This window comes from Falco naumanni, chromosome 4 (assembly GCF_017639655.2).
Source record: "Falco naumanni isolate bFalNau1 chromosome 4, bFalNau1.pat, whole genome shotgun sequence".
Taxonomy (NCBI): Eukaryota; Metazoa; Chordata; class Aves; order Falconiformes; family Falconidae; genus Falco; species Falco naumanni.
In genome coordinates this window covers 1,775,011-1,800,984 of record NC_054057.1, presented here as the reverse complement: position 1 = coordinate 1,800,984, position 25,974 = coordinate 1,775,011, and the positions used below count along the sequence as shown (strand labels likewise).

The 25,974-nt window shown below is 40.4% G+C and overlaps 1 protein-coding gene across 1 annotated transcript in view; it reads right to left on the bottom strand.

Annotated features, from left to right (window-relative positions):
- Window positions 1–25,974, bottom strand: part of CPNE4 (copine 4) — a 244,413-nt gene that overhangs the window by 106,853 nt on the left and 111,586 nt on the right. Inside the window, exon 3 of the mRNA XM_040592437.1 lies at window positions 12,218–12,397. Within this exon, the coding sequence (XP_040448371.1) occupies window positions 12,218–12,397 (180 nt within the window). The remainder of the gene's footprint in view (window positions 1–12,217; window positions 12,398–25,974) is intronic.

Genomic DNA, 25,974 nt, shown 5'->3' with positions numbered 1-25,974 from the left:
CTAGAAAGCATTTGCCTAAGTTCAGAGTTACAGAGATAGCTGAACTGGCAAAATGGCTTAAAAGAAGGTAATTAACTAAAGGTCTCCGATTTGCCAGAACTCTTTGGTTTGACTCTTCGTTGTGGTTTAACCACAGCCCGCAACTAAGTACCATGCAGCTGCTCACTCACACCTCTCTTCCCACTCCCCCCGAGTTGGATGGGGAGACAAACTAGAAAAAAAGGTAAAACTCGTGGGCTGAGATAATAACAGTTTAAGAATTGAAATCTAAAAATATAGTAATATAATATAATATAATACAGCACTAATACTACTAGTAACAGTTATAATAATAGTAATGAAAAGGGAGACAACAAAAAGAGAGAGAAATACATACGAAGCCAGACAAGTGATGCACAGTACAATGCACAGTACAGTTGTTCACCCCCGACTGACTGATGCCCAGCCATCTCCTGAGCAGGGATCAGTGGCTCCCCTGGCCACCTCCCCGCAATTTATATACTGAGCACAATGTTTGATGGTATGGAAAAACCCTTTGGCTAGTTCGGGTCGGCTGTCCTGGCCACGCTCCCTCCCAGCTTCTTGCATATCTGCTCGCTGGCAAAGCATGGGAAATTGGAAAAGTCCTTGATTTAGAGCAAGCACTACTTAGCAACAACTAAACCATCAGCATGTTATCAACATTATTCTTATACTAAATCCACAGAACACAGCACTGTACCAGCTACTAAGAAGAAAATTAACTCTATCCCAGCCAAAACCAGGACATTTCTACTTCAAATACTTGCATTTTACAACTTCAACTACACAGAAAAAATTTATTTTGTTCTCCAAAACTGATGTGAAGTGCATTGTCTTCCTAAAACACAGATAGCAGAATCCAGTTCAGCCCTAGTAAATCTCATTACATCTCTAGAACACATTTTTTCATTAACATTTTATTAGAACCATGACCTACCAGTGAAGAAATGGATGTAGAAATCTCAGAGATCTAAGAAGTGAGGCTAAGAGAGACTTAGGAAGTGATGTTAAGTTTATTTGCTGCTGCTGCCACCTATAAACTACTACCCAGTTCTGGTCTGAGACAGCCACATGTCCAATAAAACATATCACACTTAATACATTTGCAAGAGGTGGGAACAGGAACAGAATATAAAAGCAGGTCATCTTGTCTGTGGTGCTACGGGATATCGGCTCTGTGGTAATATGGGGGTGGGAAACTCCCTCGAAGATTATCTCAATTTGCCTTATTACGTACAAGCCCGAATAGGCTGACAGATCTGGATTCACCTGCTGCCAATTTACAATATATAAAAAGTGCCTTGCTTTTTTAAAAATTTATTTTAGAAGTATGAATAGATGCAACCCTTGGAAAAAGCACAAAGGCACTGACACTAGCTGTGTACAGTGCACTGCTCAGCAGTCACTCAGAGACAGGGACTCTGATGAATGTTTGCTCTCTCCTATGTCTGAGTCATGACTAATCAGCACTGTGTAAGATGAGCTGTGAAATATAATGACCTATTTCACCTGGCTTGTTTAAGAACCTTTTAAAATATATTTCCCCATGTGGTTCTTCCTTAACCAAATATAAGGATAACTTTCGATAATACCATACAGAATTCCCAATGCTTATCAATCAAACTAATGAGAAAATTTTAGCATTTAGTGATTTAGCATTGGTGGGAACAGATAAATCCCATTATATCATACTGAGAAGTCCTGTTTACATTGACAGCTGGGACTGGTCAAAGTTCTTTCAACAGCATTGACTCAGTTTTCCAAGGTGCCACCCTGAGCCAGAGGCCCGATGGTCACAGCCCACATTTGCTCTGGGATCAGAAAGCTGTGTTATTTCTGTCTATTTACTTTCTTCAATTAAATTGACTTATATAATACCTAGCTCTGGACATAACACCGATGTTCTTTTGTTAAAGGCGTCTTGGAATGTCCATGGATAATGGCCATAGCTCCTTCTCTATTCATGTCCTATGCCACTTGGCTTTTGTTAACTCTTGTGGCATGTGAACCACTGGTCTCTGATTTTGACAGAACCAAGGACTTGGCAAATACTCTGCTTAGTGACATGTAAGAGTGTACACAACTTAGATTTGTGGTTATAAAACTAGAAGATTAGGATTATTTTAAATAACTCCTTCAATGTCTCAAATTCTTTATTCACACTGGGCTCTTCTGTCCACTGGATTTTCTTCCAGGAAGCCCAAATCTAGTTGCCTAGACAGCCAGGTTAAGCACAAATTTCCCTCCATAGTACACAGCTTGAAGAAGTCTTTGCATCTCTTCCTTGCCAGCTGGGACAGTCAGACAAATAACTTTAGCTAAACAATCATTCCCCAGGACCTCTGTGTTAATTCTTCTTCCAGATTTGTTATTCCTGTTACATGGACTTGCACAGTTGCTTAACTTTCTTCTAGCAGACCCAACTCTTTTCAGGACTGCAAAGAGCAGCTAGTCACATTTTACTAGCATTTTTCACTTGATCCAAACGCCTTTTTCACAGACTGAATCTTCACCATCAAACGCATTCACTTGCCCAGTACAGAGCCCTTGATGCCACACACAATCCAACCCTGAGTCTGGAGAAGCAACCTCCCACCAAACAGCAGTGGTACACGTAGGAAGAGAATGCTCTTCTAACCGCATCCCCTAGAACCATGTTGATATAATAAGAAAAGAAAAGTAACTATCATACTCTTTCAAAAAATGTCTCTCTTGACTCTTTCACCAACTTTGTGTTGTGGTTTAATCCCAGATGGCAACTCAGCACCACACAGCCACCTGCTCACTCCCCCCAGGTAGGATGGGGGAGAGAATCAGAAGGGTAAAAATGAGAAAAGTCATGGACGGAGATAAATATAGTTTAATAGGTAAAACTAAAGCCGTGCACACAAGCAAAGCAAAACAAGGAATTCATTCACCACTTCCCATGGGCTGGCAGGTGTTCCGCCATACGCAGGAAGGCAGGGCTCCGTCACATGTAACGGTTACTGAGGAAGACAAATGCTGTCACTCCAAATATCTCCCCCCTTCCTTCTTCTTCACTCAGCTTTATATTGCTGAGCACGACATCATATGGTACAGAATATCTCTTTGTTCAGTTGAGGTCAGCTGTCCTGGCTGTGTCCCCCCTCAGCTTCTTGTGCACCCACCAGCCTACTCATTGGCAGGGTGGTGAGAGAAGCAGAAAGGCCTTGACTCTGTGTAAGCGCTGCTCAGCAAGAATGAAAACATCCCTGTATTATCAACACTGTTCTCAGCACAAATCCAAAACTTAATCTCATACAAGCTATTATGGAAAAAAAAATTTAAACTCTATCCCAGTCAAAACCAGAACACCTTGCTAATATCTGCAAATTCTTCATTAGACGTGTAAGTACCCTCCAGTGGATGTTAACCCTGATCAGCTCTGTGGCTTGATAGGGCTTCTGACTCAATATGCATTACTTTTCCCACCTCCCCTAAGTGCTAAAATTTGTATCTTTCCAAATCACAGTTGAACTACCTCTCTAGCTGCAAAATGACCACTGTAAGCTCTCAGTCTCGTCCATGGTTTTGGCATCACGTTAGCTCATGCACCAGTGTGTAGCTTAAGCCTCAAGAACGTTCCTGCTGCTTTTGGACTGCTAGCCCATGCACCTTTAGCTGTGATACTGGTCATCTGCCCAACCTCTCTGAGCTAATCTTCTCGTCTTTTCGCTCACACTATGCATGTGCTTCCCAAGTGGCATATTACATGCAGCTATCAGTACCTTTTTTCAAATGTGGCACTACTTTGTTACAACAGTGTGTACACCTCCCTGTGGTGGTGCTTGTGAAGCCAGCTATGAAGCACATTCTGCCCAAATGGCATTTCTCTGTGATATCATGATTTACATTTCACAGTACCACAGCTCTCTTTCCTTCTCCTTCCTTAAAACTTCAGCAAGGGCTAATTCTGTTCCCTGCAGTTGTCTTTTTGAAGCATTTTGCCTCAGTTCTTAGTTATGATTTAGTGTCTTAAGATGGGCTCAGTTAATACCGCGAACTGACAAGACTGAGTCTTCAACCTTACATCAGCCTTCCATATTTTCATTTGGTTTTTCTCAATTTGAAAAATGAACATGCTCCTTTTCAAAGGATATTCTTCAAATTCCTGTAATACATTGTTAGTTGCTCTTCTCCAGTTAAATCAAGTAATACCTACTAAAATATTAAATGCTTCAAACCCACTTTATAAGAAGACTGTCTCTATTTTACTGTCATCTTCTTTGCCGGCACCTCACTGCTTTTAGAGAGAGGATGAATACTATTTAAGCCTTCTTGGGCTGTCCTCCACATTTTTAGAAAGGAATCATTGTGTCACATCTTTCAATCACTACTTTGGTTTTTGGTTGTTTTTTTTTTCATGTTGTGCTCGGCATTGCTTGGATTCAACAAGTGAGACAAGTACCTGTGAAATTTCACCTCCAAGCTCAGACTGCTCGGCACTGTACAGCAGTCTGCTTTTCTAAAGCAACAGTTGACTTGAATGATTTTTTCAGGGCCTCCTAAAGTTACAGCTTTTTTAATTGTTTGCTACAAAAGGTGCTAAAATGCACAGCTTACCTAACCTAAAGAATCTTTTGTCTGAGTTCTGTCCCTTTCTTGACAAGCAATTGCTATCTTGCCAAGCTGGGGCAGAGATTTTAACACACTTAAAATGAACTGACTGTGTTGCAAAATCACTTTTATCCTCCGTACATAGGAAGGAAAGGATTCTGTGAAACACAAAACTCAGGACATACCCATATGAAAAGCATTTACTAGTTATGACACATGGTCTCTTAAGCTCCCCCCTTCTTGCATAAAAACAATTAAACCCCTTAAAGCACCTTTTTCACAGCTACAAAGTCACCCAAGTGAAGAACTGCAGAACTTTTGCAATATTGCTGTAAGTAGAATGATACAACCAGAGTGGCTTGAGAAATGAGTGGAGATTTAACATTTGTAAAATGTATCTTGAAGCCTGTCAATTACAATATTAATGTGCTCTTAATACAATCCATTCAAGTCAAATACTGAAAGTCTCTGAACACCCACAAATAAAATGATGGACTTTACCGACATTTCACCTGTGTCAGTAAATGACCAATTTAAGCAAGGGCAGCAGAACTGAGGTAGCCCTGGCTCACAGTGTAAAATCTCTCTCTTCTTCACACATTCACCTTTAGCTTATTTTTTGACTAAGCAAGATTTGTACAACTCTGATGTGCTTGTGTCTTTCTATCTATCCTCCAGGAACTTTTGAACCCATCTAATAATTTTCGTGAATGGTGGCAGACAGTCGAAGGTGCATCAAACATGAAGAAAGACCAAACAGTAGGTCTGGTGACCTTGCCAGTGACTTTACTCCACTCTCAAGGAAAAAAAAAAAAGAAAAAAAGGAAAAAAAAAAAAGTTTTGGGGATGAGTTTACCCCTTCACAGATACCCAGAAATCCCTGCAAGTTCTGATGCGTATGTCCATAATGAAGGATGTTGCAGTCTAACTGCTCACAGAATTCTTGTTTCTTGGAAGAAAAGTTCTATTGCTATAATCATCCTCTTCCTATGTATGATACTTTCTGTACCATGTTCACCACTCTTTAAGATTTCTTTTGTTCCCTATAGCATTGATCAGCTCGCAGTCTATTTACAGCTGAATTATACCTCTCCCTGTCTTTGTTAAAGACCTGTAGCTGAAACCAGTCAATCAAAACAGAACATTGAGAAAAAAAGATATCCCTAACACAAGTGGCAATAATGTTATTACAGGAAATGGCTTATCAATAGCATAAAAGGTCTTTGAATTTAATTAGTATGTAGTGCAGCAGCCCTTTTAGAATTATGCATAATAATAACTCATTACAATAGCAAACTAAATTTTAAATTGCTTTTCTAAAGACTGCTACATACAAAAAGATGAAGTATATAAAAACAAAGCAGTACACACTGTACAAATAATTCCATTAAATTTGACTGGCAAGATTCATCTAGAACTGAAAACCTTACAGCTTCAGAGACGATGCTGCAATGGCAAACCAAGAGTTTCCTGGGGATAACTGAGGTGCTTAAATGGTTAGGTAAAGTTAGGGAGAGTGCTGTGTTGATGATTGGCTGTGTTCCGAGTCAGCCCTGGTAGAAAATGACATTCATACCTAATAAAGTACATTATTCATTCTACTAATGAACTGAGCAACTTCATTTGGAGGAGATCAAAGGCCAAGTATTTAAAGGTATTTAGATACCTAAGGAGGCATACAGACATCTAATGAGATTCAGGAATTCAAATACCTTGAAAAAAATGGTCCTATTGTCCTTTGCACCACACAAGCAGTCAACAGTCTATTAAACAAATACTCTTATACAGATTACTTCAATTTAATTAAATTCAAGTGTAATCATGGCTCTCTTTGCCTTTCTCCAATTCAAGAGCAAGGGGATTTGCAATGGCTGAAACTAAACTAATAATCAGTCAGCATTTTCAAGTACATAATCTGCTAATTCCATATACTATTAAAAGCACATGAGAAACAATAATATTACTTACTGAGAAGGAGTGTTTTCAATATAATTTGTACACAAAGACATGCATGAAAAACATTAAATCTCTAAATAATACCTGAAAACGTTCTTGGGATGAAAAAATTACATCTCTGCAGTTTTCTTTACTTGGGCTACTAGCTGAGCAAGTAAAGGAGTTGTGAATTTAACTATAATTTAACACTTCTGTAAATTAAAGAAACCAAACATAAAATGGATTTGAAAATGATAAAGACTAGCCATGGTAAGTAATGAAATAAAAGCCACAAAGGCTATTCCCAGACTGCAGAGCTGGAATGGTTCACAGCATTTAAGAAATAAGAACTTTACTGGTTCCTATAATTTAATGATGTCGCAGGCATAGCTGAGCAGTAATCAAGAATGTCTGGGCAATTAAAATTTGTTTAGTTCTCATCAGAAAACGATTATTCAATGAAATATTTTTGGTGAGTTTTTAAAGCTCAGGCTGAGACACAAGAAGAAAAGGAGTTCCTAAGCCACCCTCCTGGTACTTAGCTCCTGTGAGGTTAAGAAGTTAACTTTGGCTATTAGAAAGTTTGATCCCTTGATGTGATTTCAATGCTTTGTAAAGTTTATGGAATACAGAACTGAAGAATTCCAACAAGACAGCTTTAGAGAGGCTCACTACACGTGAAGGCACTAACACATAAACAGAAAAGGATTTGGGTTTGGGGTTCTGTTATCCCAGCTGAACCATGAAAATTAGGCTATCAAATTTCTGACAGTACTTGTCCATCTAAAATTCGTTTCTATTGTTTCTGCACAGACAACAAAACCCAACCCTCTTGACTGAACCCCCTTCCCCCTAAACAACTATATCCTGCCCTTTGAAACAATCAATCACAGTTTTTGTGAGCAAAAGCCAACACAAATATAAAACCTCCAGTGATTAGATGAGGGTTCAGTTGGAAGTGATGAGTCTGTGTGAGTGGAGTGCCTGAACATTTTACCTAGGAATGGGGAAGGGGAAAAGGAAAAACAAAAGTGGAAGAGAAGGGGGAGAATTTACTCTGTTAGAGACATCATTTGTAAAGCCAGAATGAAGGATGAACTGATTCATAGCACCTAAAGCAACTATACGAATGCAAGAGGCCACCTTTATATAGTGGTGCCCCAAAATGGCAGTTAAAGTATCGCTGCTTGCGATTTCACTGCTTATCGCTACAAAGATACATGGGTGACTCTGATTGCCAGTGCCTATGCAAAGAACAGCAACTAGTTAGAGTGAATCAGAAAGCTAGAAAACTAGTGCGCAGATGCACAGCCTGATGGAGCATCCCAAGCCACTTCTGTTGCAGTGAGAAGCACAGTGCCAAACCACGCTCCAAAGCATGAGAGCTGTCATCTACAGCAGCAGCTTGAAAAGGCTGCTATTATTCCCTCCCTCCCAAAGCAAGCCCAGCTACAGCTAAGTCATCCCTGCTTGTTTTACTTCTGATTTGCATATTCAGACTTTCTTTTACCACTTGAAGGCTACTACAAGTATTTGTAAATATTTCAACACTACACAAGAGTGAGGGTTCATTATGTCTCTGCTTTTCTCTGGTCTTGCCAGAGGTAGGCAAGCCCTAGGGACAGGAAGCCATTGCTGTTGAGACAGTGGCAAAGCACTGGGACAAAGCCCAGAGAGGCTATAAAGATCTCCATCCTTGGAGACATTCAAAATGGGACTGGACAAGCCCCTGAGCAATCTGCTCTAACCTGTTTTGAGCAGTAGATTGAACTAGAGACTCCCGAGGTCCCTCCTCACTTAAATTACTTTACAATTTGAACAGGAAGAGCACACATTCCCAAATGTCTATGCTACCTCCTTGCATGGCATTTCAAGTAAATTGCACTAAACTTTCCTTCCAATTTCAGCTTTTGTTAGGCCCACTTGAAACACACACACTGTTCTGTCACAGTTTAGTCTCCGCTTCCAGCCTCAGACAGGTTTCTCAACCATATCTTCTCAAAGTGATTTCATGTGGGATGAGATTATCCAGACTCAGCCTTGAACTCAAGAATTAACAGATTCTGTCAGAACAAGGTGGTTGCATGCTCAAATTCTGATAAGAAATGTCTTCCACGTAGGAATTCTGTGCACAAATACCTAAAATTAGGGTAAAAACTAGAAATGTTAACTTTCCTAGAATTGATCCACTCTTTCTATAGCAATATTTCTAAACAACGTCAAAGGTAAAACCCAAATAACGTTTCACAAACACATTTGGATAAAGGATGCTTCATGCTCTGTTGCATTTTGAAGAATATCACTGTTAAAAAAAAAAAAAAAAAGGTGTCCCATAATATCACAAATATGTTTCAGATTTGGAATAATCTTTGTGATGTTACAAGCACAACACAGTATAGTTTCCTTGCTTAAGTAGCTACCATATGACTACACAACTTAATTGTTAAAAAAACAGTATTATTAGATGTTAGTCTTATTCAGTTACTTAGAAATTACCTCTAAAATGAAAAATAATATCATATTTTAAAAATGCAGAGGTTTTAATTATGTGCCTTAACCTACCATTTAACAACGCCAGTTTATTTAAGTAATACAGCATGGATAGCTTAATTGGTTGGAGTATGGTAGATTCTTTGAGGTAAAGATCCTTAAGAAACTCTATTTTATAAACTACATGCAATTGCAGACCATATTTTAAGATTATGCTACTGATCGAGGAAAATTAGTTTGCACTTCCAAATTGAACACCTTCTCTAGCATTTTAGGGCTTTTTTGATCTCACTATCATTCCATTTGTTAACATTCTGCAATTCGGCGCACTACGGAAGAAGCTGGGAAACTGGAATGTAAAATGAGTCTTTCTGAGTGGAAGGAACAGACTTTCAGCACTTTAAAACAGACCAAAAAATTTCCACAAAAAACCTTGCACTAAACCTTCTCCCCCTCAAACCTTTCAAGAGATAATCTGCTGTTATTTTCTTTGAAAGGGCAACTTTTGAGCATGATGGACAAAAGAAACTACTTTAAGGAAATGTCTCTATTTACCACACTGACATTTTCTTAATTACACTCAGCAGGTATCTATCCACAACCACTTGTTCTAATGTGTTTAAATACTGTGGCATATGGAATTCCCCTTGATGCATCTACTCTTCAAATCCAGTTATAACTGACTGCATGCCAGGATGCTGCTAACCACAGTATTTACCAGTAGAGGCACAGAATTGGATTGCCCTGGCAAGAGCAGAAGAAATAAATCTTGCTGAATATCCAGAGGGATGTCACTAGACAGTGTACATTCAGTATCTAACAGCCTACAAGTCACTCCCTTGGGACATAGGTTTATTATACTATAAAGGTTATTAAACTACTACTACCAATACTAACAAAAGTATTAATCTACTAGTAATGACACCTTCTGAAAGAACACATTTCTCCGTTGTTCACATCCAACGCTCCAAATTTTCAATAAGCTTGTATCTATCAGGTAGGCTACATGTAGGATTTAGATAGATCAGAAGAAACAGAAAACTCACTTTCCTCTGTCAGCTTACTGTATAACCATGCTAGCGCCTTCCCCAGCACTTATTATTCCTACTGATTTTGTTTTAGGTAGGAGTATTACATGATTCTGGCAAAAATGCAGGTTTACTACACATCTAAATGATGATCTACAAACAGGTACGGGTAGCAGCGAATCTCTTATAGACCAACTATTACCTAGAAGAGAGCAACAGAAGTTGGCACATTTATGGTGGAGAGGGAACCAGTCTTTCAGACTATGCGTAAAAATCTACAGCCTTCCGACATGTCTCAGGTAAGACCTACTTGCAATGGGAAAGTGAATTGATAGGCAGGCACACACTCACACAAAATCATGTTTTATTCAGGCATTCAAGTGAGGCAGAGCAACAAAATCATGTCAAAATTATCTCAAGAAAAGCCACGGCCCTATTACCATTATTTAAAAAATGCAGTAACTACACTGAAGAGTTAAGCTTACGTGTAAACTCCTATTGTACAGCCTGTACTGCAGGATTTTCAATGCTGGATTTCTCATAATGGCTTTGCTTGGACTGCAATTTCAGTGTTAACATTTTTGGGTTTTAAATCAGTTGAGGAATTATGTAAAGTTAAAAAACTAGAAGGAGGTGTGTGTGGGGGGGAAACCCCATCAAAAAAGTCTAAATATGAGATCAGAGTCCTCAAGGCTACAATACTGTGAAGAGATTTCACACTGTTATTATTTTTTCTTGGTTACCATTAAAATTACACTGCAACCAACCCAGCTGTGTGCTATTTATAGAGATCAAATCATTATAAAGACATTTATGCTACAGGCAGCAGCAATGACTTTTTTTCCTCCTCCTTTTTCAAGCCAATTAAGCGAGAACACTGTAATAGCTTCTTTCTTTTGTTTCTCATTCTCCTTGGTGTTATAGAATAGCTTATTTTCATTAAGGCCACAAGAAGTCTGTCAAAAAACCCAGACTTTATATGCACTTTAAATATCCTAAATACCAGTATCTTCATGTTGAGCTTTCAATTTAGTAAATACATCTATTTCGTATTAATTCTCTCACTGAGAGGACTTTTCTTCTTTCAGTGGCTTTGGGAAGAAAAATAAAGGGATTCATGTGCAGTGAGGCTGAGGGAGCAACAACAAAAGGTGCGAAAATAGGAAACAAAAGCTTTGCAGCACCTTCTCTGCCAAGCTACCATGTTCAGGGTACAAATTTATGTGGAAACACCTCAAGGGATAATCTAAATGAAAGCACTGCCTGTCTCATCACACAAGCTGCCACAGAATGGAGAGCAAATTCACACTCAGCTCAGTGAAACCAAGACCATCCTTGGCATTGCCATTATGGGCAGAGCCAAGATCTGTGTTATGAGATCCTGCATAACAAGAAGCCTGCCAGTCAGAAATAAACTGTGATACCTGGGACACTGTAGTGTGCTACCAGCCAACAATACAGCATTTCACTGCAGACCTGGCTCTGACAAGCTCTAGATATTGATCCTGTGGGTAGGACTCATCACCCTTAAATTTAGTCATCTAAAAAGTTAGGTATCTACTCTAAGCCAGCTGTCTAGACCCTCTTTGGTATCTGATGAGGAAAGACAAGCATCTTCTCAAGGCAATTTATTGTAATCTATGATGGGTGTTCAGGTGGGATGAATCAACTCTTGGAACTGTCTGTTTCTCTCCACTGAACTAAAGATGGAAATCAGAAGAGTAACTTAATCTAGACACCTAACTTTTGAATGACTGAGAGTCAGGGAAATGAATCCAACCCTATCACTCTATTTGCCACATCAGCAGGCACGACATCCTGTGAAAAAAAGTGTATTTGTAAGCATTCCTCAGACTTGGAACTTGCTTTAAATCCCATAAAATGTTAGGAACAGTAACTATCTCCCAAATCAGTCTAATGAACCTGGTCTCTTACTGCACAAGGCCAAACACTGACACTCAGTTTCCTACAACACTGTCTGACTTGAAGCTACACTACAGTAGTAAATCAAACCAGTATAAGTTCTTAATTATTCTGTTCAAAGTACTGATTAATAATTTTGTCATGAATGACAAATCTCACCCACCAGCCATTTAACAAAGCGATATATTTCAGATACATACAAAAGATGAATGACAAGGGGCAAAAATGGCAGCGATACCTACCTGTCCAAGAGTGCACTCCATGCCACCAAGAAAATCTGCTTCCTTCAGCCCATTGTGATTGCTGCTAATGTCATGGACTTCAAAACGCAACCTCTGCACCTCTTCAAAATAGAAGTCCACCGTGAACAGCTTGGAGAAAATGGGATTTATACAGGTTCGAATCACTTCTGTCCTGTCAACCTGCCAAACGGAAAAGAGGTCATATGAGTGGTTTCTTTTTCTACCAGTGACGGACTACAACGAGCTCCTCAAATACAGTTTGCTCATTTATCAGGACTGACAGCTGTGATTGTGGCCATGAACACTACTATTTGTATGGGCAGCTGCTTCCATGTTTGTGCAGGGCTGGCCACATGCACAAGGTAAGGCCAGCTTCCCTGGTCTCTCCCTTCTAACAAGTCTTTTGGTAGATATTGGTAGGAATATGGGGCACAGTCTGCAGCCTTCTCTGCAGGGTGAGCAATGACTGCTCCCCATTGGGTGTACTAGATCAGTTAGGTGTCAGAGTCAGGAGCTGCACACAGGCAAAATGAACATCTTGTGCTAGACTAATAGCTGGGAAATCAACTATAGAATAACTATAGAATTTACATCTCCAGCAGCACCCATCCATCACTACAGAACAGCAGAGCAATACAGTTTTTTTCAAATTAAATGGAAAAGCAAGCAAACCCCCTAGTAATTACTCATTTTAGACAACTTGCATGATTAAGGAGTGGAGAATTAGATCCACAGCAAACCACTTTTCTTAAAAATATATCTATTTTTTCATCTCACTAACTTGCATTACAAGAATTTGATGGGTTATACGCTACTTATCCTACTTATCCCTACCTCTGAGCCTTACAACTGCTAAAGAAACACCATCAAATCAAAATTGCTATTTATTCAAGAAAGTTTTCATAGAATACTTTCCAGTTCGCCCAAAACGTAGTACTTGGTTTTTGAAGTAGGCTTTTGCTGCTTTTCATTATGATGCATTATTGGTGACAGCATAAGCAATGAAGCGATTTCCTTTTTTCCACTCTCTTTGCTCTGGCACAGAAAAAAATCCCTAATAATTCTGTGAGATTAAAGGAACTGATCCTAAAATGAAGTAGGACTCGGGCACATCAGTCACTAGACAGGAGGTAGCTGGTGTGCCATGGAACAGACAAATCAAATTGCTCAGAGGAAGAGTGATGAGATCCTTTGCCTGATTCCTGATCAGGAACATCTGTTGTGCAAAAAATGACAGCCACTTGCTTCACTTTTCAGGGTTTGTAATGCATTAGCCTTACTTGTAGTTATCGGCAAGGACACAATGAGTCAAGCAAATCAAAAGCAGAGGGGAAAAAATGAGCATTTCCTGGTAGCACATATTTATTTTAGTGCTCATCAAAGATGTCAGATTGACAACTCTAACAGCTGAAAACTTTTAGCTAATCACCAAACAGATGCTACCAGTCATTGAACAGATGCAAACCAGTGTTGCCATTGCCGTCTTCTCACACAGCTGTGTCAATGTGCTTTGACTATGCCAAGACAAGACTGTCACAAGAAGGAAAGCAGCCTTACTTACAAATTCAATTCTTAATCTCTTTGCTTAGACTAGCTAAAAATGATGGTTCTGGTAACAGTGATGCAAAGCATGAGAATAACGTAAGTGGGAAAGGATATCGGCTACCTTCATTCAGGTCCTTAGCCTATCTCAAAATTTTTTTGATCTCCTCTTGCAATCAATGTGACTTGAAATCACCATTACTGCTAAAACATGAAATATTCCTTATGTCAGATGACCAGTCATTTAAATAGGATCTCCATGAGACCTAAGTGGAAAGTGATTTATTCCAACCACTTGCAGAAGAATGGTCACCTCATGAAATAGTGCATCAGCAGATCCAATAATCAACACATTTAAATGATCAGTTTGAAGTCTTTCTTGATAGCCATAGCAATCTCCTAAACTCATTCCTTGTAAGTATATAAAGTGTTAATTTAATGGTGTCATTTTAATTCTTCATTGGTACAGCAGATGTCCTCAGGCAGTAACTGAAGTTTCTCTGTTTACCGTTTCTCCTCATCTCTACCCTGCTGCTGGAATGTGGGGAAAGGGTTCTCCATTGCAAAATGCAGCAGGATCTACACTTGTGCTCAACACAGGTTACATATGTGACTACTCAAAGGAGGAAAGTGCCTGAAAATGGAGGCACAGGTCTGCACACAGGGACGTTCAGAATTTCAGTCTCACATAGCAGTAAGACACTTGGCTTTTTCCAGCCTGTGACTGACTGACATTCTTTCATTGACAGACACAGTATTGAAATACAACCATTTCACTGAATTTCCCCACTCTTCCCACATTATTGAAATGATACATCAATCCAGCACGTCAAAGCATGGGATTGCATGGAAAAATCTATGTCAAAAGAAGCAACGCCAGCAGCTACACAAGCAATATACAATTCTTCAGCAGCATGCTGTTATCATTAGCCTCAGTGTACCTTGTCTCCCATCTGCTTTGTCAGTGTATTTCAGCTGCCCTATTCTTTGGCTAGAAAGTCTGGCAGGTCTTCAGCAAGGGAAGCCCAGCTCCATTCCCTTGCTTTGACTACTGTGCAGCAGTGCTAAGCACTGATAACCAGCTTGAGTGACTCATGAAAAAGCAGCAGTGGTGAACAGAACAGTTCAATAAATGCAGTAACTCTCACAGAAGACTCTAGGTCAAGAGATGCTATATAAACACAAGATATAATCTCCATTTGACTTCTGCCACTTATTAGAGGCTGTTCTTTCTCAGGTATTCCTGCTCTCATAGTCAACTGCAAAGCCTTAACACTCTCTTTAGAAATGCTGGATGAGTGTGAAACCTTAATGAAAACTGGTGAGAATACTATTGCTAGGTGCAGTTCCATGCCGCTAATTATCAAGGAGGTCATGATCTACAGTGCCGCAGACACTTAAAAAAAAAAAAAAAAAAGGCTGACTTGTCATTGGCCACAACAACTTATCCAATACCTGCAGGATCCATTTCATGTCATCCATGCGTCATGTTCCATACATACTAACCTGAAACGCAGGTCCATAGCAGTCTGACACAATGTTGACCCCATGCTGTATGTCCTTAATCCTGTCACCCAAAATCAGTAACAGTACTTCTACTTGCATGGACGATGAAGGCTCAAACACTTAAAGAAAACACTATTTAGCTTTGCCTAGCCTCACCAACTGAACATTCAGAGTTAGAACTTCTCAGCTTGAATGAGCTCCCAAACACAAAGAAGGACACCAGCAACCACATAAAACTTCCATTACTTTTGGGAAGACAGCTTTTGAGACCAACAACAGCATGTTATAAGCAAGTAGAACTTACACTTTGGGTCTTGTTACAGAAAGCACCAAACTCTTGGGCAACCTAATCCTGAAGGCAGGTAGATTTCTCAACAGGAGGTGGACAGGGGTCATGCCCACAGCTTTAGGATTTGCTGATGCCTGACATATGAGCCATCTGTTATTTCTAGACTTTGCTAGAACAAGGAATTTCTCCAATCTATTAAAGCAAAACTAATTTTCAAAAGAAACAATTGACAGCTACATGCATCTTCGGGCTGTGTCAACAGTTAAAGATGACCTTAAAAAGATCAGTGCTTCAGCTGACACCACAATCTGAACATCTGTTTCGTGGTACAGCTTTACCTGCACTTTCCCTTCAAGGACAATTTATAGAGAGAAAAGGACTTGCATCTTCACCTCCTGGGACGGAATCACGCTGCTTTCCCTCTTCATCTCTTTAGGCCCTTGTCACTCCACAGAAGGTGGCACCCTGCTGAGCAGCCAGGATTACTTGGCAGGCCCATCTGGATGCAGCCACCCTGTGAGCTTCCCCTTGGGGAACGGTGAATGACATACAAACACCAAAGTAGGCCTCCACAGTGTAAAGCATCATCTCAACAGCAAAAACTAAAATACAGTGAAGAAAAGGTCTGCTTGCTTTGGACTTTCTGAATCCTCTTGTGGAACCCAGAGGAAGCTGGAAGCTGGGTTTGAAAGTTTTCTTCTCTCTGTGCTGCTCACTGTGGATGGACAGTTAGTAGAAATGTTTGCCTGCTTTCCTGTCGGCCCACCATCACTGCCGAAGAACTGCAAAGCCACCCTTACAGTCAGATAGCGTCAAACCAAAGGAAGCTCAAAAGACAGACGAACAGATACTAAAATTCAGCCTTCTTATGCAGTTTGCATGATTCATCTGTGAGCTTATGAAAAGCAGTGAGCTTTGTGGAACTGTGATAAACACGGTAATTTCAGTGAGGAAACAATTCTTCATCCTAGCTAAAATTTCACTGACAAAGAAGTAATTCAATGGTTAAAGTACAGACTGAGGATCTCCTCCACATCTTCCACCATTAGTTGAAAAGTGAGGGTGAGGAAAAACAGCCTGAGAGGGATTTTTTTCTTCTTCTTCTATCAAATTTAAATGAAGTATAAGCTATTACATATATATGTATGAACAAGGATTGGGTAGGAGCTTACTGTCACCTTGTAGCTCAGGCTTTCAAATGATCATAACCACAGCTTTGTCAGAAGCAGGGAACCAAGGAAACAGAGAATTACCTACAGGACCTAAAGCTCTGCATCTCAAGACCATGCTTTAGCATTTAGCACAGATCAGCTGTGTGGAGAACTCAAGTGTCTCACACAGATAACTGGTACCTGCTCTCCACTCTGTTTCCAGCAAACATGTAACTAGCACAAAAGCAACATATTTTCAGTGGATGTTACTTGACATCTTTGAGGTGAGAGCAGCCAAGAGTGAAAGGACTGTGGAGAATTCACTGTCTTCTCACCAAAAGGACAATTATTTTGGGGAAATTTTAATCAGGCTCATGAAATAGCATGGAAATGATATATTCAATAATGATACAGCTGTCTCATGAACTGAGGAAAATCTTTGGTCTACAGAACTATGGTCTGAAAATTCATCCTGCTGCTGCATTTCCTGTAAAAAAATAGTTGGAAAACCATAAACATGCAAATTCTATTAAATAGAGAGCAGGTGCTGCTATTCAGCCCAAAGCATGTTTTTTTGTGGCTGTTACGTTTTTAGCAAGTTCTTAGTCCAACAAATAAACCCACTGTTCCCTATACATTTTACAGCCCAACAATGAAAAACCAACAGTCTGTATTTTCAGTAGAAGTCATTATAAAATGCTGACTAAATCTATACGAATCACATTTGTCAGCTGAGATGACAAAAAGTACAGAAGCAAAGGGTAGCATTGTTTTTAGGTCATCTGAATTTTAACAAGACTGAAAATTTCCATGATACACTACCTTACATGAAAATTTGACACCAAGCAGAAAGCAATTTACACTTTGCTTGGTGACTCCTGAGGAAGTTACTAATAATTATTTTTATTATTAAAAGTGCTTTCACACCATCACATCTCTATCCCACAAATGAAAAGTCATTGCAAAGGTCACCATAATTTATAGCCCTTGTTTTCAGTTTAATTGATGTTTAAAAACAGTGAAAACAAACCAGTAAACCAAGTCTTTAACTTTTTTTAGGCTGTAAAGCTCAAAGCTAAGCACAATCTTGACAATGTTGGCAAAAACCTTTTGGCCACAGGTTGGCTGGAAGAGAAGCATTTAATTCCTGGAAATTATGGGCTTTATGGAAATTATCTGCAAGTAGTTTCTTTTATTTATGTGACATAAATATTAGATAGCTTGTAAACCTCCCAGTCACAACCATGAAGATCTGCTTCCAAGCGCTGTAAAGACAAATACATAGAAACAGCCCAGGCTTTAAGGGGTTCCAGTCTGAACAACTGGAATTACAGTACAACAAGCATTATTATTTCTTAGTTGAAAATTCATTAAGAAAGCCCAGTTGTCTGTTCAGGGCCACTGATTGTCCTCTGCTTAATTACTTTTACTGTCTCAGTTACTTTCCATTGTTCTGAAGCACGAAGCAGATAATTTACAATATATACTATGTATAAATTCTTTGAAAAGTTGCTGGATGGAGTTAGCCTTATATGCTTAAAAAGAAGAGAGAAATATGATTGTTGATCGGTATTTGCATGTAGTTTCTCTCATCTACTCAGTAACAAAATATGATATAGTTAAGTAGCCTCTGCACAGATGGGCACTCAATATTTGCACTTTAAGACTTACACCAATCCTTGGCAGACTCCCAGCAACTACAGATTTATGTCTACATCTGAGCAACTCCCAGCTCTCACAGTTAGAAAACCTGCAAAAATCTGTGGGTGCAGTACAGGCTAACCACTAGTGGCAGGCAAATCTTGGTAACGTTGTTCACAAGCTGAACAGGGAGATCGTTTCAGCTGGGGTGGGAAAGAGTGATGCTCAGTCCCCAGTGTGAAGAAAGCAGGACCTAAACCGGTTGGGAACCCTTGTGCCAAGGGAATCCCCAGTCTTCTGGAACAAAAGGCATCTCTGGGGAAGCTACAACTCCCCTTTAGCTTTAGGACCACGTGCAGTTGTCATCATCAACCTCCTTGGTAAGTCTAAGCTTTCTAGGTTGCATAAAGATACTGGAAAGTATAAAAAGGTATCCCTCCTACTCTCACTGTCGTTTAGGAAAGCTCAAATATGTGAGAAAAAAGTGCAAGTGCTCAACTAATGCATTAATGCATCGTCACCCTGTCCCTGAATGCACTAGATACCTGCTTCTGCTTTGTTTCACTTTCTTCTCCTGTGGGAAGAAAGACACTCATTGCTTTCCAATAGTTCTGGGAGTCAGAGGACACCTAGTCTTCTCAGCCTCATGTCAGGAAAACCACATCTTTCGGGCTGGAGTGGTAACCCTTAGTCACTGTACGGACTGCAATGAAAGCAAACAGATTACAATTGTTACTTTCTTGGGAAGACTTTCATGTAATCCCCTCGGATCTCTAACTGCTTTCCTGATAACATTGCTGATGGGACCCCATCTGCATTTGTCAGTGCTGGCAGACCTGTTGTGCCCTGATTCTGTGACAGTTTTAGTTGGATGACGCTGACACAATCTGAGTGGATTCTCACCCACTATTTCTTACCAACAACAGTTTTTAAAAAGCCCTCCCAAATAACAAAACAAAACCAACACATTCCTTATAATGAACTGATAAGCTCAATCGGCCTAAGGCCAAAGCACCTAGCACATGTGGTTAACCACAGGGGATGAGCCCTACTTGTGTCCCTGTGAGAACAGAGATGGTCAGGCATTTTCCAGGGAAAGAGCACGTCACTGGAACATCAACTTAGGCTGAACAAGAAGTTTGGAGGCTTTGTCAGCCACAGAGGTTTGATGAAACTTTTGCCTGGAAGGCTTTGAAAACAACCCTGCTGCTTGTCCTGGACATCAGAGGCTCAGACCAAGGTCTCTGCTTCGTCTGATTCAGACCAGAAACACTGACTTTGGTCCCTTGCACCACTGGGGACCATCTTAGCCACCAGGCTACTGGCTATTTCACGCGGCTCCCTCTGCATTTTCCATCGATTATAAAACACTCACTGTCCCAGAGAAGCAGACTGCAACCGCGTCCATGAAGGCAGTGCCACAGGGCTGGTGGCAGGGGAGCGCCGGCCAACCCCCAACACCGGCGTCAGTCCCACCACATGGTGCTTAAGGCCGGGAAGGGCCACCAGGAGCCCGGCACAGCAGTGCCTCTGGCTCACGCCGTGCTCCTGTACAGCGGAGCCCCAGCTGCCGAATGTCCGCACACACCGCAGCGGCTAATCCCCGGCCTGGCCTGGCCTCTGGAGCTAGTCACTGTCACTGTCACTGTCACCCGGCTGCGGGCGCTGCGCTGACTCTTCCTCTGCTGGCTCCTTACGGGGAAGCACCGAAGGGCGGAGGGGTCGCTGAGCTGCTGAATTGAGACCAGCTCCTCCTGCAGAGGGGCAAACTCCAGACTGTGCCATCTGCAAAGGCTTTCACTTACTGCCTGGCCAGTCCAGGCTCAGGGATGGCGAGGAAAACGTGTGCCAATTTTAATTTGCCTCCTGTGCATTAGGATTTGGCATAAAACATGGAACAGCAAAGAACTCCAGCCCTAAAATTTTAACTGAGGACAAGCATAAACACTGCAGCTTCTCTGAGCCTAATTGCAGCACTTCCTCAGTAGGTAAAAACTGTAAAACATGAGGCTTTTTCCTATCTGTTGACCTTGGGTTATAAAGGACAATACTCCTTGCACCAGCTGCTGCACTGTGAATATTCAAGCCAGTTCTGAAGAGCCAGCTGCAGTGAACCTGAAAAGCACAATGTCTCTTTATAGAGTACATCATTAACACAGCATAAATTAAGGTCTTTCCAATGAAAAATGATTAAGAGGACTGAACACTGAGGGGACCATGATAACACAGTGAGATAGCACTACCTGTTTTTTCTAGAAGATATTTTACATTTTCTTACATTTAATATGGAACACTTGTAATTCTGAATTTTTGTGTTTAATATTTTGAGTCCTGCTAGAGATCAGAAGAAGTCTGAAGGGAGACCATCGCTTCAGGTAAGCATAAAAGACTGAAGCAACTTCTTTACGAGCAAACTGAACTTCCTGCAAAGCAGCACAAGGATTTTATCTGACCTGGAGCCTCAAGGGTGGGCTCCCCTGGGCGCTCAGGCATCGCTTTGGTCCCTGCTATCACTGCCCTGTGTAGTCTCATGCCTCAGCATAGAGGATTGTGCAAGCTCTTTCATCTGTATTCCTGCTTAAATCACGAAGTTGTCCTCATAATTAGCTATGAGGTAGCACTCAGAATGACCTAACACAATACCCTCTCAGGCATCCAAAAATTTAGGCTTGCATTGCCAAATAACTAGTTGCTTTAAAGCTTTGACTTTTAAAACAAATTTTATTATTTTTTCTAACTTGAGGTACACACAGTACTTTGGAGCACAGTATCAATCTGTGAGATGGAGCCAGCACTCCAAAACAGGAGCTACCACTCAGTGTAAATGCTATGCTAGACCTTTGATGCTCTTCATCAGCTGAGGGAAGGTTGTGGCTCCACCTTCCTATAGGAGCCTCCATGTTGATGACATGCTGTGATCATAGTGTCATTAACAAAAGATTTTCCAAAGGTGCCTGGGGACCCCTCCCTTTTAACCTCCAAAATCTGTTTGCTCCCCTCCCAGAAGTGCTTTGAGCAGATTTCTGTTCAAAGTGAATTGCCATTCTCCCTCTGATTCTACTGCCAGTTGCCATATACAGCAAATTACAGCAGCTCAAGAGCTACCTTTCTGCATTACCACCTGGCCAAAATGGATGAGCATGCCTTGAAGTTTAAAAAAAAAGACTTGAGCTGGCCCACATTCAATCTCCTAGTGAGAAAGCCCAGCAAACTCCCTGAGGCTCCCTTTGCACAAGGCCAACAGCTGCAGGAGGTGATATTTTGGAGGCCACCCCTTCCAACGTACCCGTGGCCATGGACTGAGCTGTGTTTTGGAGCAGGCAGCAATAAGAGCGCTACATGCTTGTCTGCACCAGCTTACCTCCTGCAGAGTCATTACAGAGAGACAAGCAATGATCATGCTACTCCTGCTAGAGGGTTCAGACAGTAAATGGAATTACGTCAAAGCCCTTTCTCTGACTCTGGTAAGACCTTCAGAGCCTTAACAAACATATATAAAATTGTCAGCTATAGACACTTTGGTATTAGAGAGAGCTTCTGCTGAGGTAGTCAACACATCCTGACCCAGCCGTAAGTACCACAAATAGAAATCACTCAGTGGCAGGAGATATCCATGTACTGTGCTCCCTGCATGTTTAACAAGCACTCAGCAAACATCAACACAAGTGGATAATGACCCGCACCAGCTCATGGGATAAGGTGCTGTAACCCACTCAGATGTGATTACACTGACATAAGAAAAAAAAAAAAGATTTTTTTCACTGAAAACTCTTGAATGCTACCTCAAAGCTGAGCCCTGAAGCCTGGATGCTAAGTCTTGTTTTACTTTATATCCCAAATATAGCCCAGAAATTTAAAGACTGTGATGACTGCTGTTATTCCCCAATATTCATTTGATGTTGAGAGTGTCAATCCAATCTTCTTAATTTACATGTTCTTGAGGACACAGGGTTTTTGCAGAGGATAAGGCTGGTCCTTCGAAGTGGCAACAAAAATATTCACATATTACACCACTTAGCTCGACTCTCGACTAGTCACAAAATGCTAGTAAGCAGTGCAGTGCCTGGCAGCAGTCTGAAAGTCAAAGCACCATGCAGCTATTTGAAGGCTCTTCAGCCATATTCCTCCACAAATTAGGAAGTGAGCACTGGGAATACAGGTCTTCACTGATGGAGTTTCAATTTAATTGTTATTTGGTTGCTCATTTTTAGTCCACTTGTAGGGAGAAACGCAGTTTTTTTGTTTATTTTCACGCAACAAGGACAGTTTTTTATCAAGGTGTGTATTGATCACTTGACTGCTTTTCCCCATACAGATGATATTTTAATGTCTCCTCATCAGCTAAATTTTAAGTTATTTACTTTAAAAGGAAATTCTGTTTTGAATGTTCTTTTGATTCACAATGCAATGTATGACCTTGCCTGCATGACAGAAACAAAAGTGTTACATTACTGGGTTTTGGAATATGATTTAAAATGTGCCAGGTACCTGAAGGTTGCTTTTTTTCAAATGCAATTACTTAGGAATCGTCAGTTCATTACCAGAATACTGTACTCACACAATTAGATTCTGCTGCAGCATTGTACTACAAACAAATGAATTCAAACTTACTTTAGTCAGGATGCAAAGTATTTATTTGCTAATTACACCTTTCATTACTTGACAACTGACTTCCAGAATTAATTTTCAATATTGCCACCTTTTCCTAATCTCACATCCTGGGCACTGGGCTTCCACAGCAATTACAGGCTTTTTTTCTTCTTTGCCTGATGTCCTGGAGGGCAAGAGATTTAGAAGTTTAACGAAGGTATTGTAGTGCCAGCCCAATTTAAACACTGTTGTTGAGCAGCAATTAAGCCTGCAAAGAGGTCTTTAGAAGAGTGCATGGTGGCACAGAATTGATTAGGAGGGAAATCTGGCATCATACCATTTCTCAGGAGTTTACTGGTAATAGAGAACGGAGAAAAATTAAGTGATGGGATGATCCTTTGCTCACTGCGTATCAGTGGGACAATGTTATACTAAGTAGGAAATCTACACTGCTTCAGTAATTTGCTCTTTAATTAACCAGCTATAAATAGTCATTTGATAATTTATTTATGCTGAGAAAGTTCTCTGCCTCATACACTCAGGTAAGTTAAGCACAACTAATATAGATTGTCATATGGGTTAATGAATTCTATCAATTGATACAGGCCTAGTCAAGTTGTTAGTTGAAGAAATTAATTTGCTATCAAAGTGCTCATAATTAAAGATTTATTAATTTACCTCTAATGTTGTAATTCAACTGCTAAATCAATTATATCATCGAGGCATTAACAGCAGGAAGGCAACACACTTTTATGCAAGACACACGCTGCTTTATCAGGCTCTTCTGAATTCCTATACCAGAAGTAACTATTTACAAGGCCCATTTAAACCAGTTTGAGTCTTCCCAAACAACTGGGGAATTTGGACCACGTGTTCCAATGACTGCCTAGAAATTTAACAGATTTCTTGTGACTCATGTCCATTATAAGCAACTCTCTTTTCTTTTCTTTTACACAGGCATCTTTTTAAGCTTGTCAATGGGGTTGCCATTTGCTGAAATCACAGCAGCTCAACAGCTTGATCCACTACCCAGGAACAGCAGTGGAAGCCTTTCTGCGAACTACTACAAAACCCACGAAAATAGAACATGACATTATTTATTTTTCAGCCCAATTACACCCACAAGCACACGTTCTGGCACTGAATAGTACACAACTAACTGATTAGAAGTAGAGAGCAAGTTTAGCTGAGCTATATTACAGTTTTGCAGACAGCATCCTACCTCCTGACTCAGGAGCCGTTTGGTTTGCACTACTCTTGAAGGATCTCAGTTAGCTTGGTTCCTGTATTTATCTGGGAATATCTATGCCAAAGTGATTTCTGGAAAACAAAAGCCTTGCAATCAAGCTCGATATAGATGCCTGCTACCCAAAGATATATAAACGTCATCTGACATGACCACAATTTTCCCTTCCCCAAGAATGACTGCAGCCAGGGATACGCTAAATCTGACTTGCTCACACAATCACTTTGGGCAATAAGCAGTCGAAAGCTGATTTCTGTATAATGGCTGCAGGCCCTCCTGGAAAGCATTATGACTTTCAGTTGCTTGTAAGCAGTATGCCTGACATGTCTGCCAGCATCAGATACACACAGCACACATACACATCAATCCCTTTTACATTCGTGATTTATAAAATTGGTTGGTATATGCATCGTTGTGAAGCAGGCTCGTATTTGCATAGCACATCAAATCCACCCTGGTGCACCTCTTGGCAACAGCAGGGATGCTAAATATTGGCTTTTTCAACTAGTGAGCACAAGATTTGATCATAAAAGACAAGTGTTAGTCTTGCAGGTACTTCCACTAAGTGGAAGCAGTCCACAGTCCACATATCTACTGTTTCCTACTACCATGTTCTGCATATCGTAAACACAGGCCTATTAGTATAATTTATACATGCTCCATAATGATTAAATATTATACTGCTGATTGTATTACTTTAGAGCTGGAATCTTCAAGGGAGTTGGTTTCTCAAAAGTTTTAGCACCTTGTTATTTGAGGCCATAGGGACAGAAAAATTAGGAAGTCCCCTTGTGCACAGAAGAGCTTTGAGCTCAGAGAGGAGGTTTTCCTCGTCTGTGATATAAACTCTTCAGCAGCTGATTTGCTACTTTACCAGGTGACTTAGCAGATGCAAGACACTACATGGAGTTATGTCATGTCTTAGCGAAATAACTTGGAATGTCTTCAATAATTCACTTGTTGTGAAGAAAAAAAATTGGCACTTACACCCGCACTTGCAAGAGCATCCTAATTTTATAAATTAATTAAATAAATAATTCCATTTCCAGATGGTGTTTAAATTCTTGGTTTGAGATAGAAGATTCTAATTAATACTAATAATTATTCAGGAATGTTTTTAGAGTGGTCCCTCAATTTTAATTTTTTTTTCCAAACTTCATTTTACTTCTATGTCATTATAATTAACCAATTTCCCATCTTTGCATGTTTTCTGTTTCCCAACTCATCTCACTGTCCTTCAGATCTTGTCAATCAGAGCTATTATTACTTCCCGCTTTATAACACAGACTTCAGATGTGCAATACAGAGGCAAATCAGGCCCCAGACCAGCAATGAGCTAATTAAACTTTTACTTACTAACTCAACCTGAGAAGGTGGTAATAATTCCATGGCTTGGGCAAAAATCACTTCAAGGTTCTCCCGTCTGATTTAGGCCATAAGCTTAAGAAAGCACAAGTCTAACAGCATGAAGAGCCTAAGACAAGGTATATTCAATCACAGTGAAATTATACCTGCCAGTTTCTGTATTCGTCTCCTTACAGCACACCATAAAGGGAAGGGAGTTTGGGATTTTTAAACCGGAGTATGAAGGGTATGTAAGAAATTGCTGACTACTGTAAAGATGAACCATCATTTCACAATGCAGAATCTGTATATTCCACCATGAGATACTTCAGCCCTGGCACTCAGGGGTTTTAACTTACGATGAAACAGCCAACAGACAGAGCACAACATCCTGTGGAAGATATGCCTGTTAGGAGAGTGGTTAATACAACTATACAAGCAAGCTAGG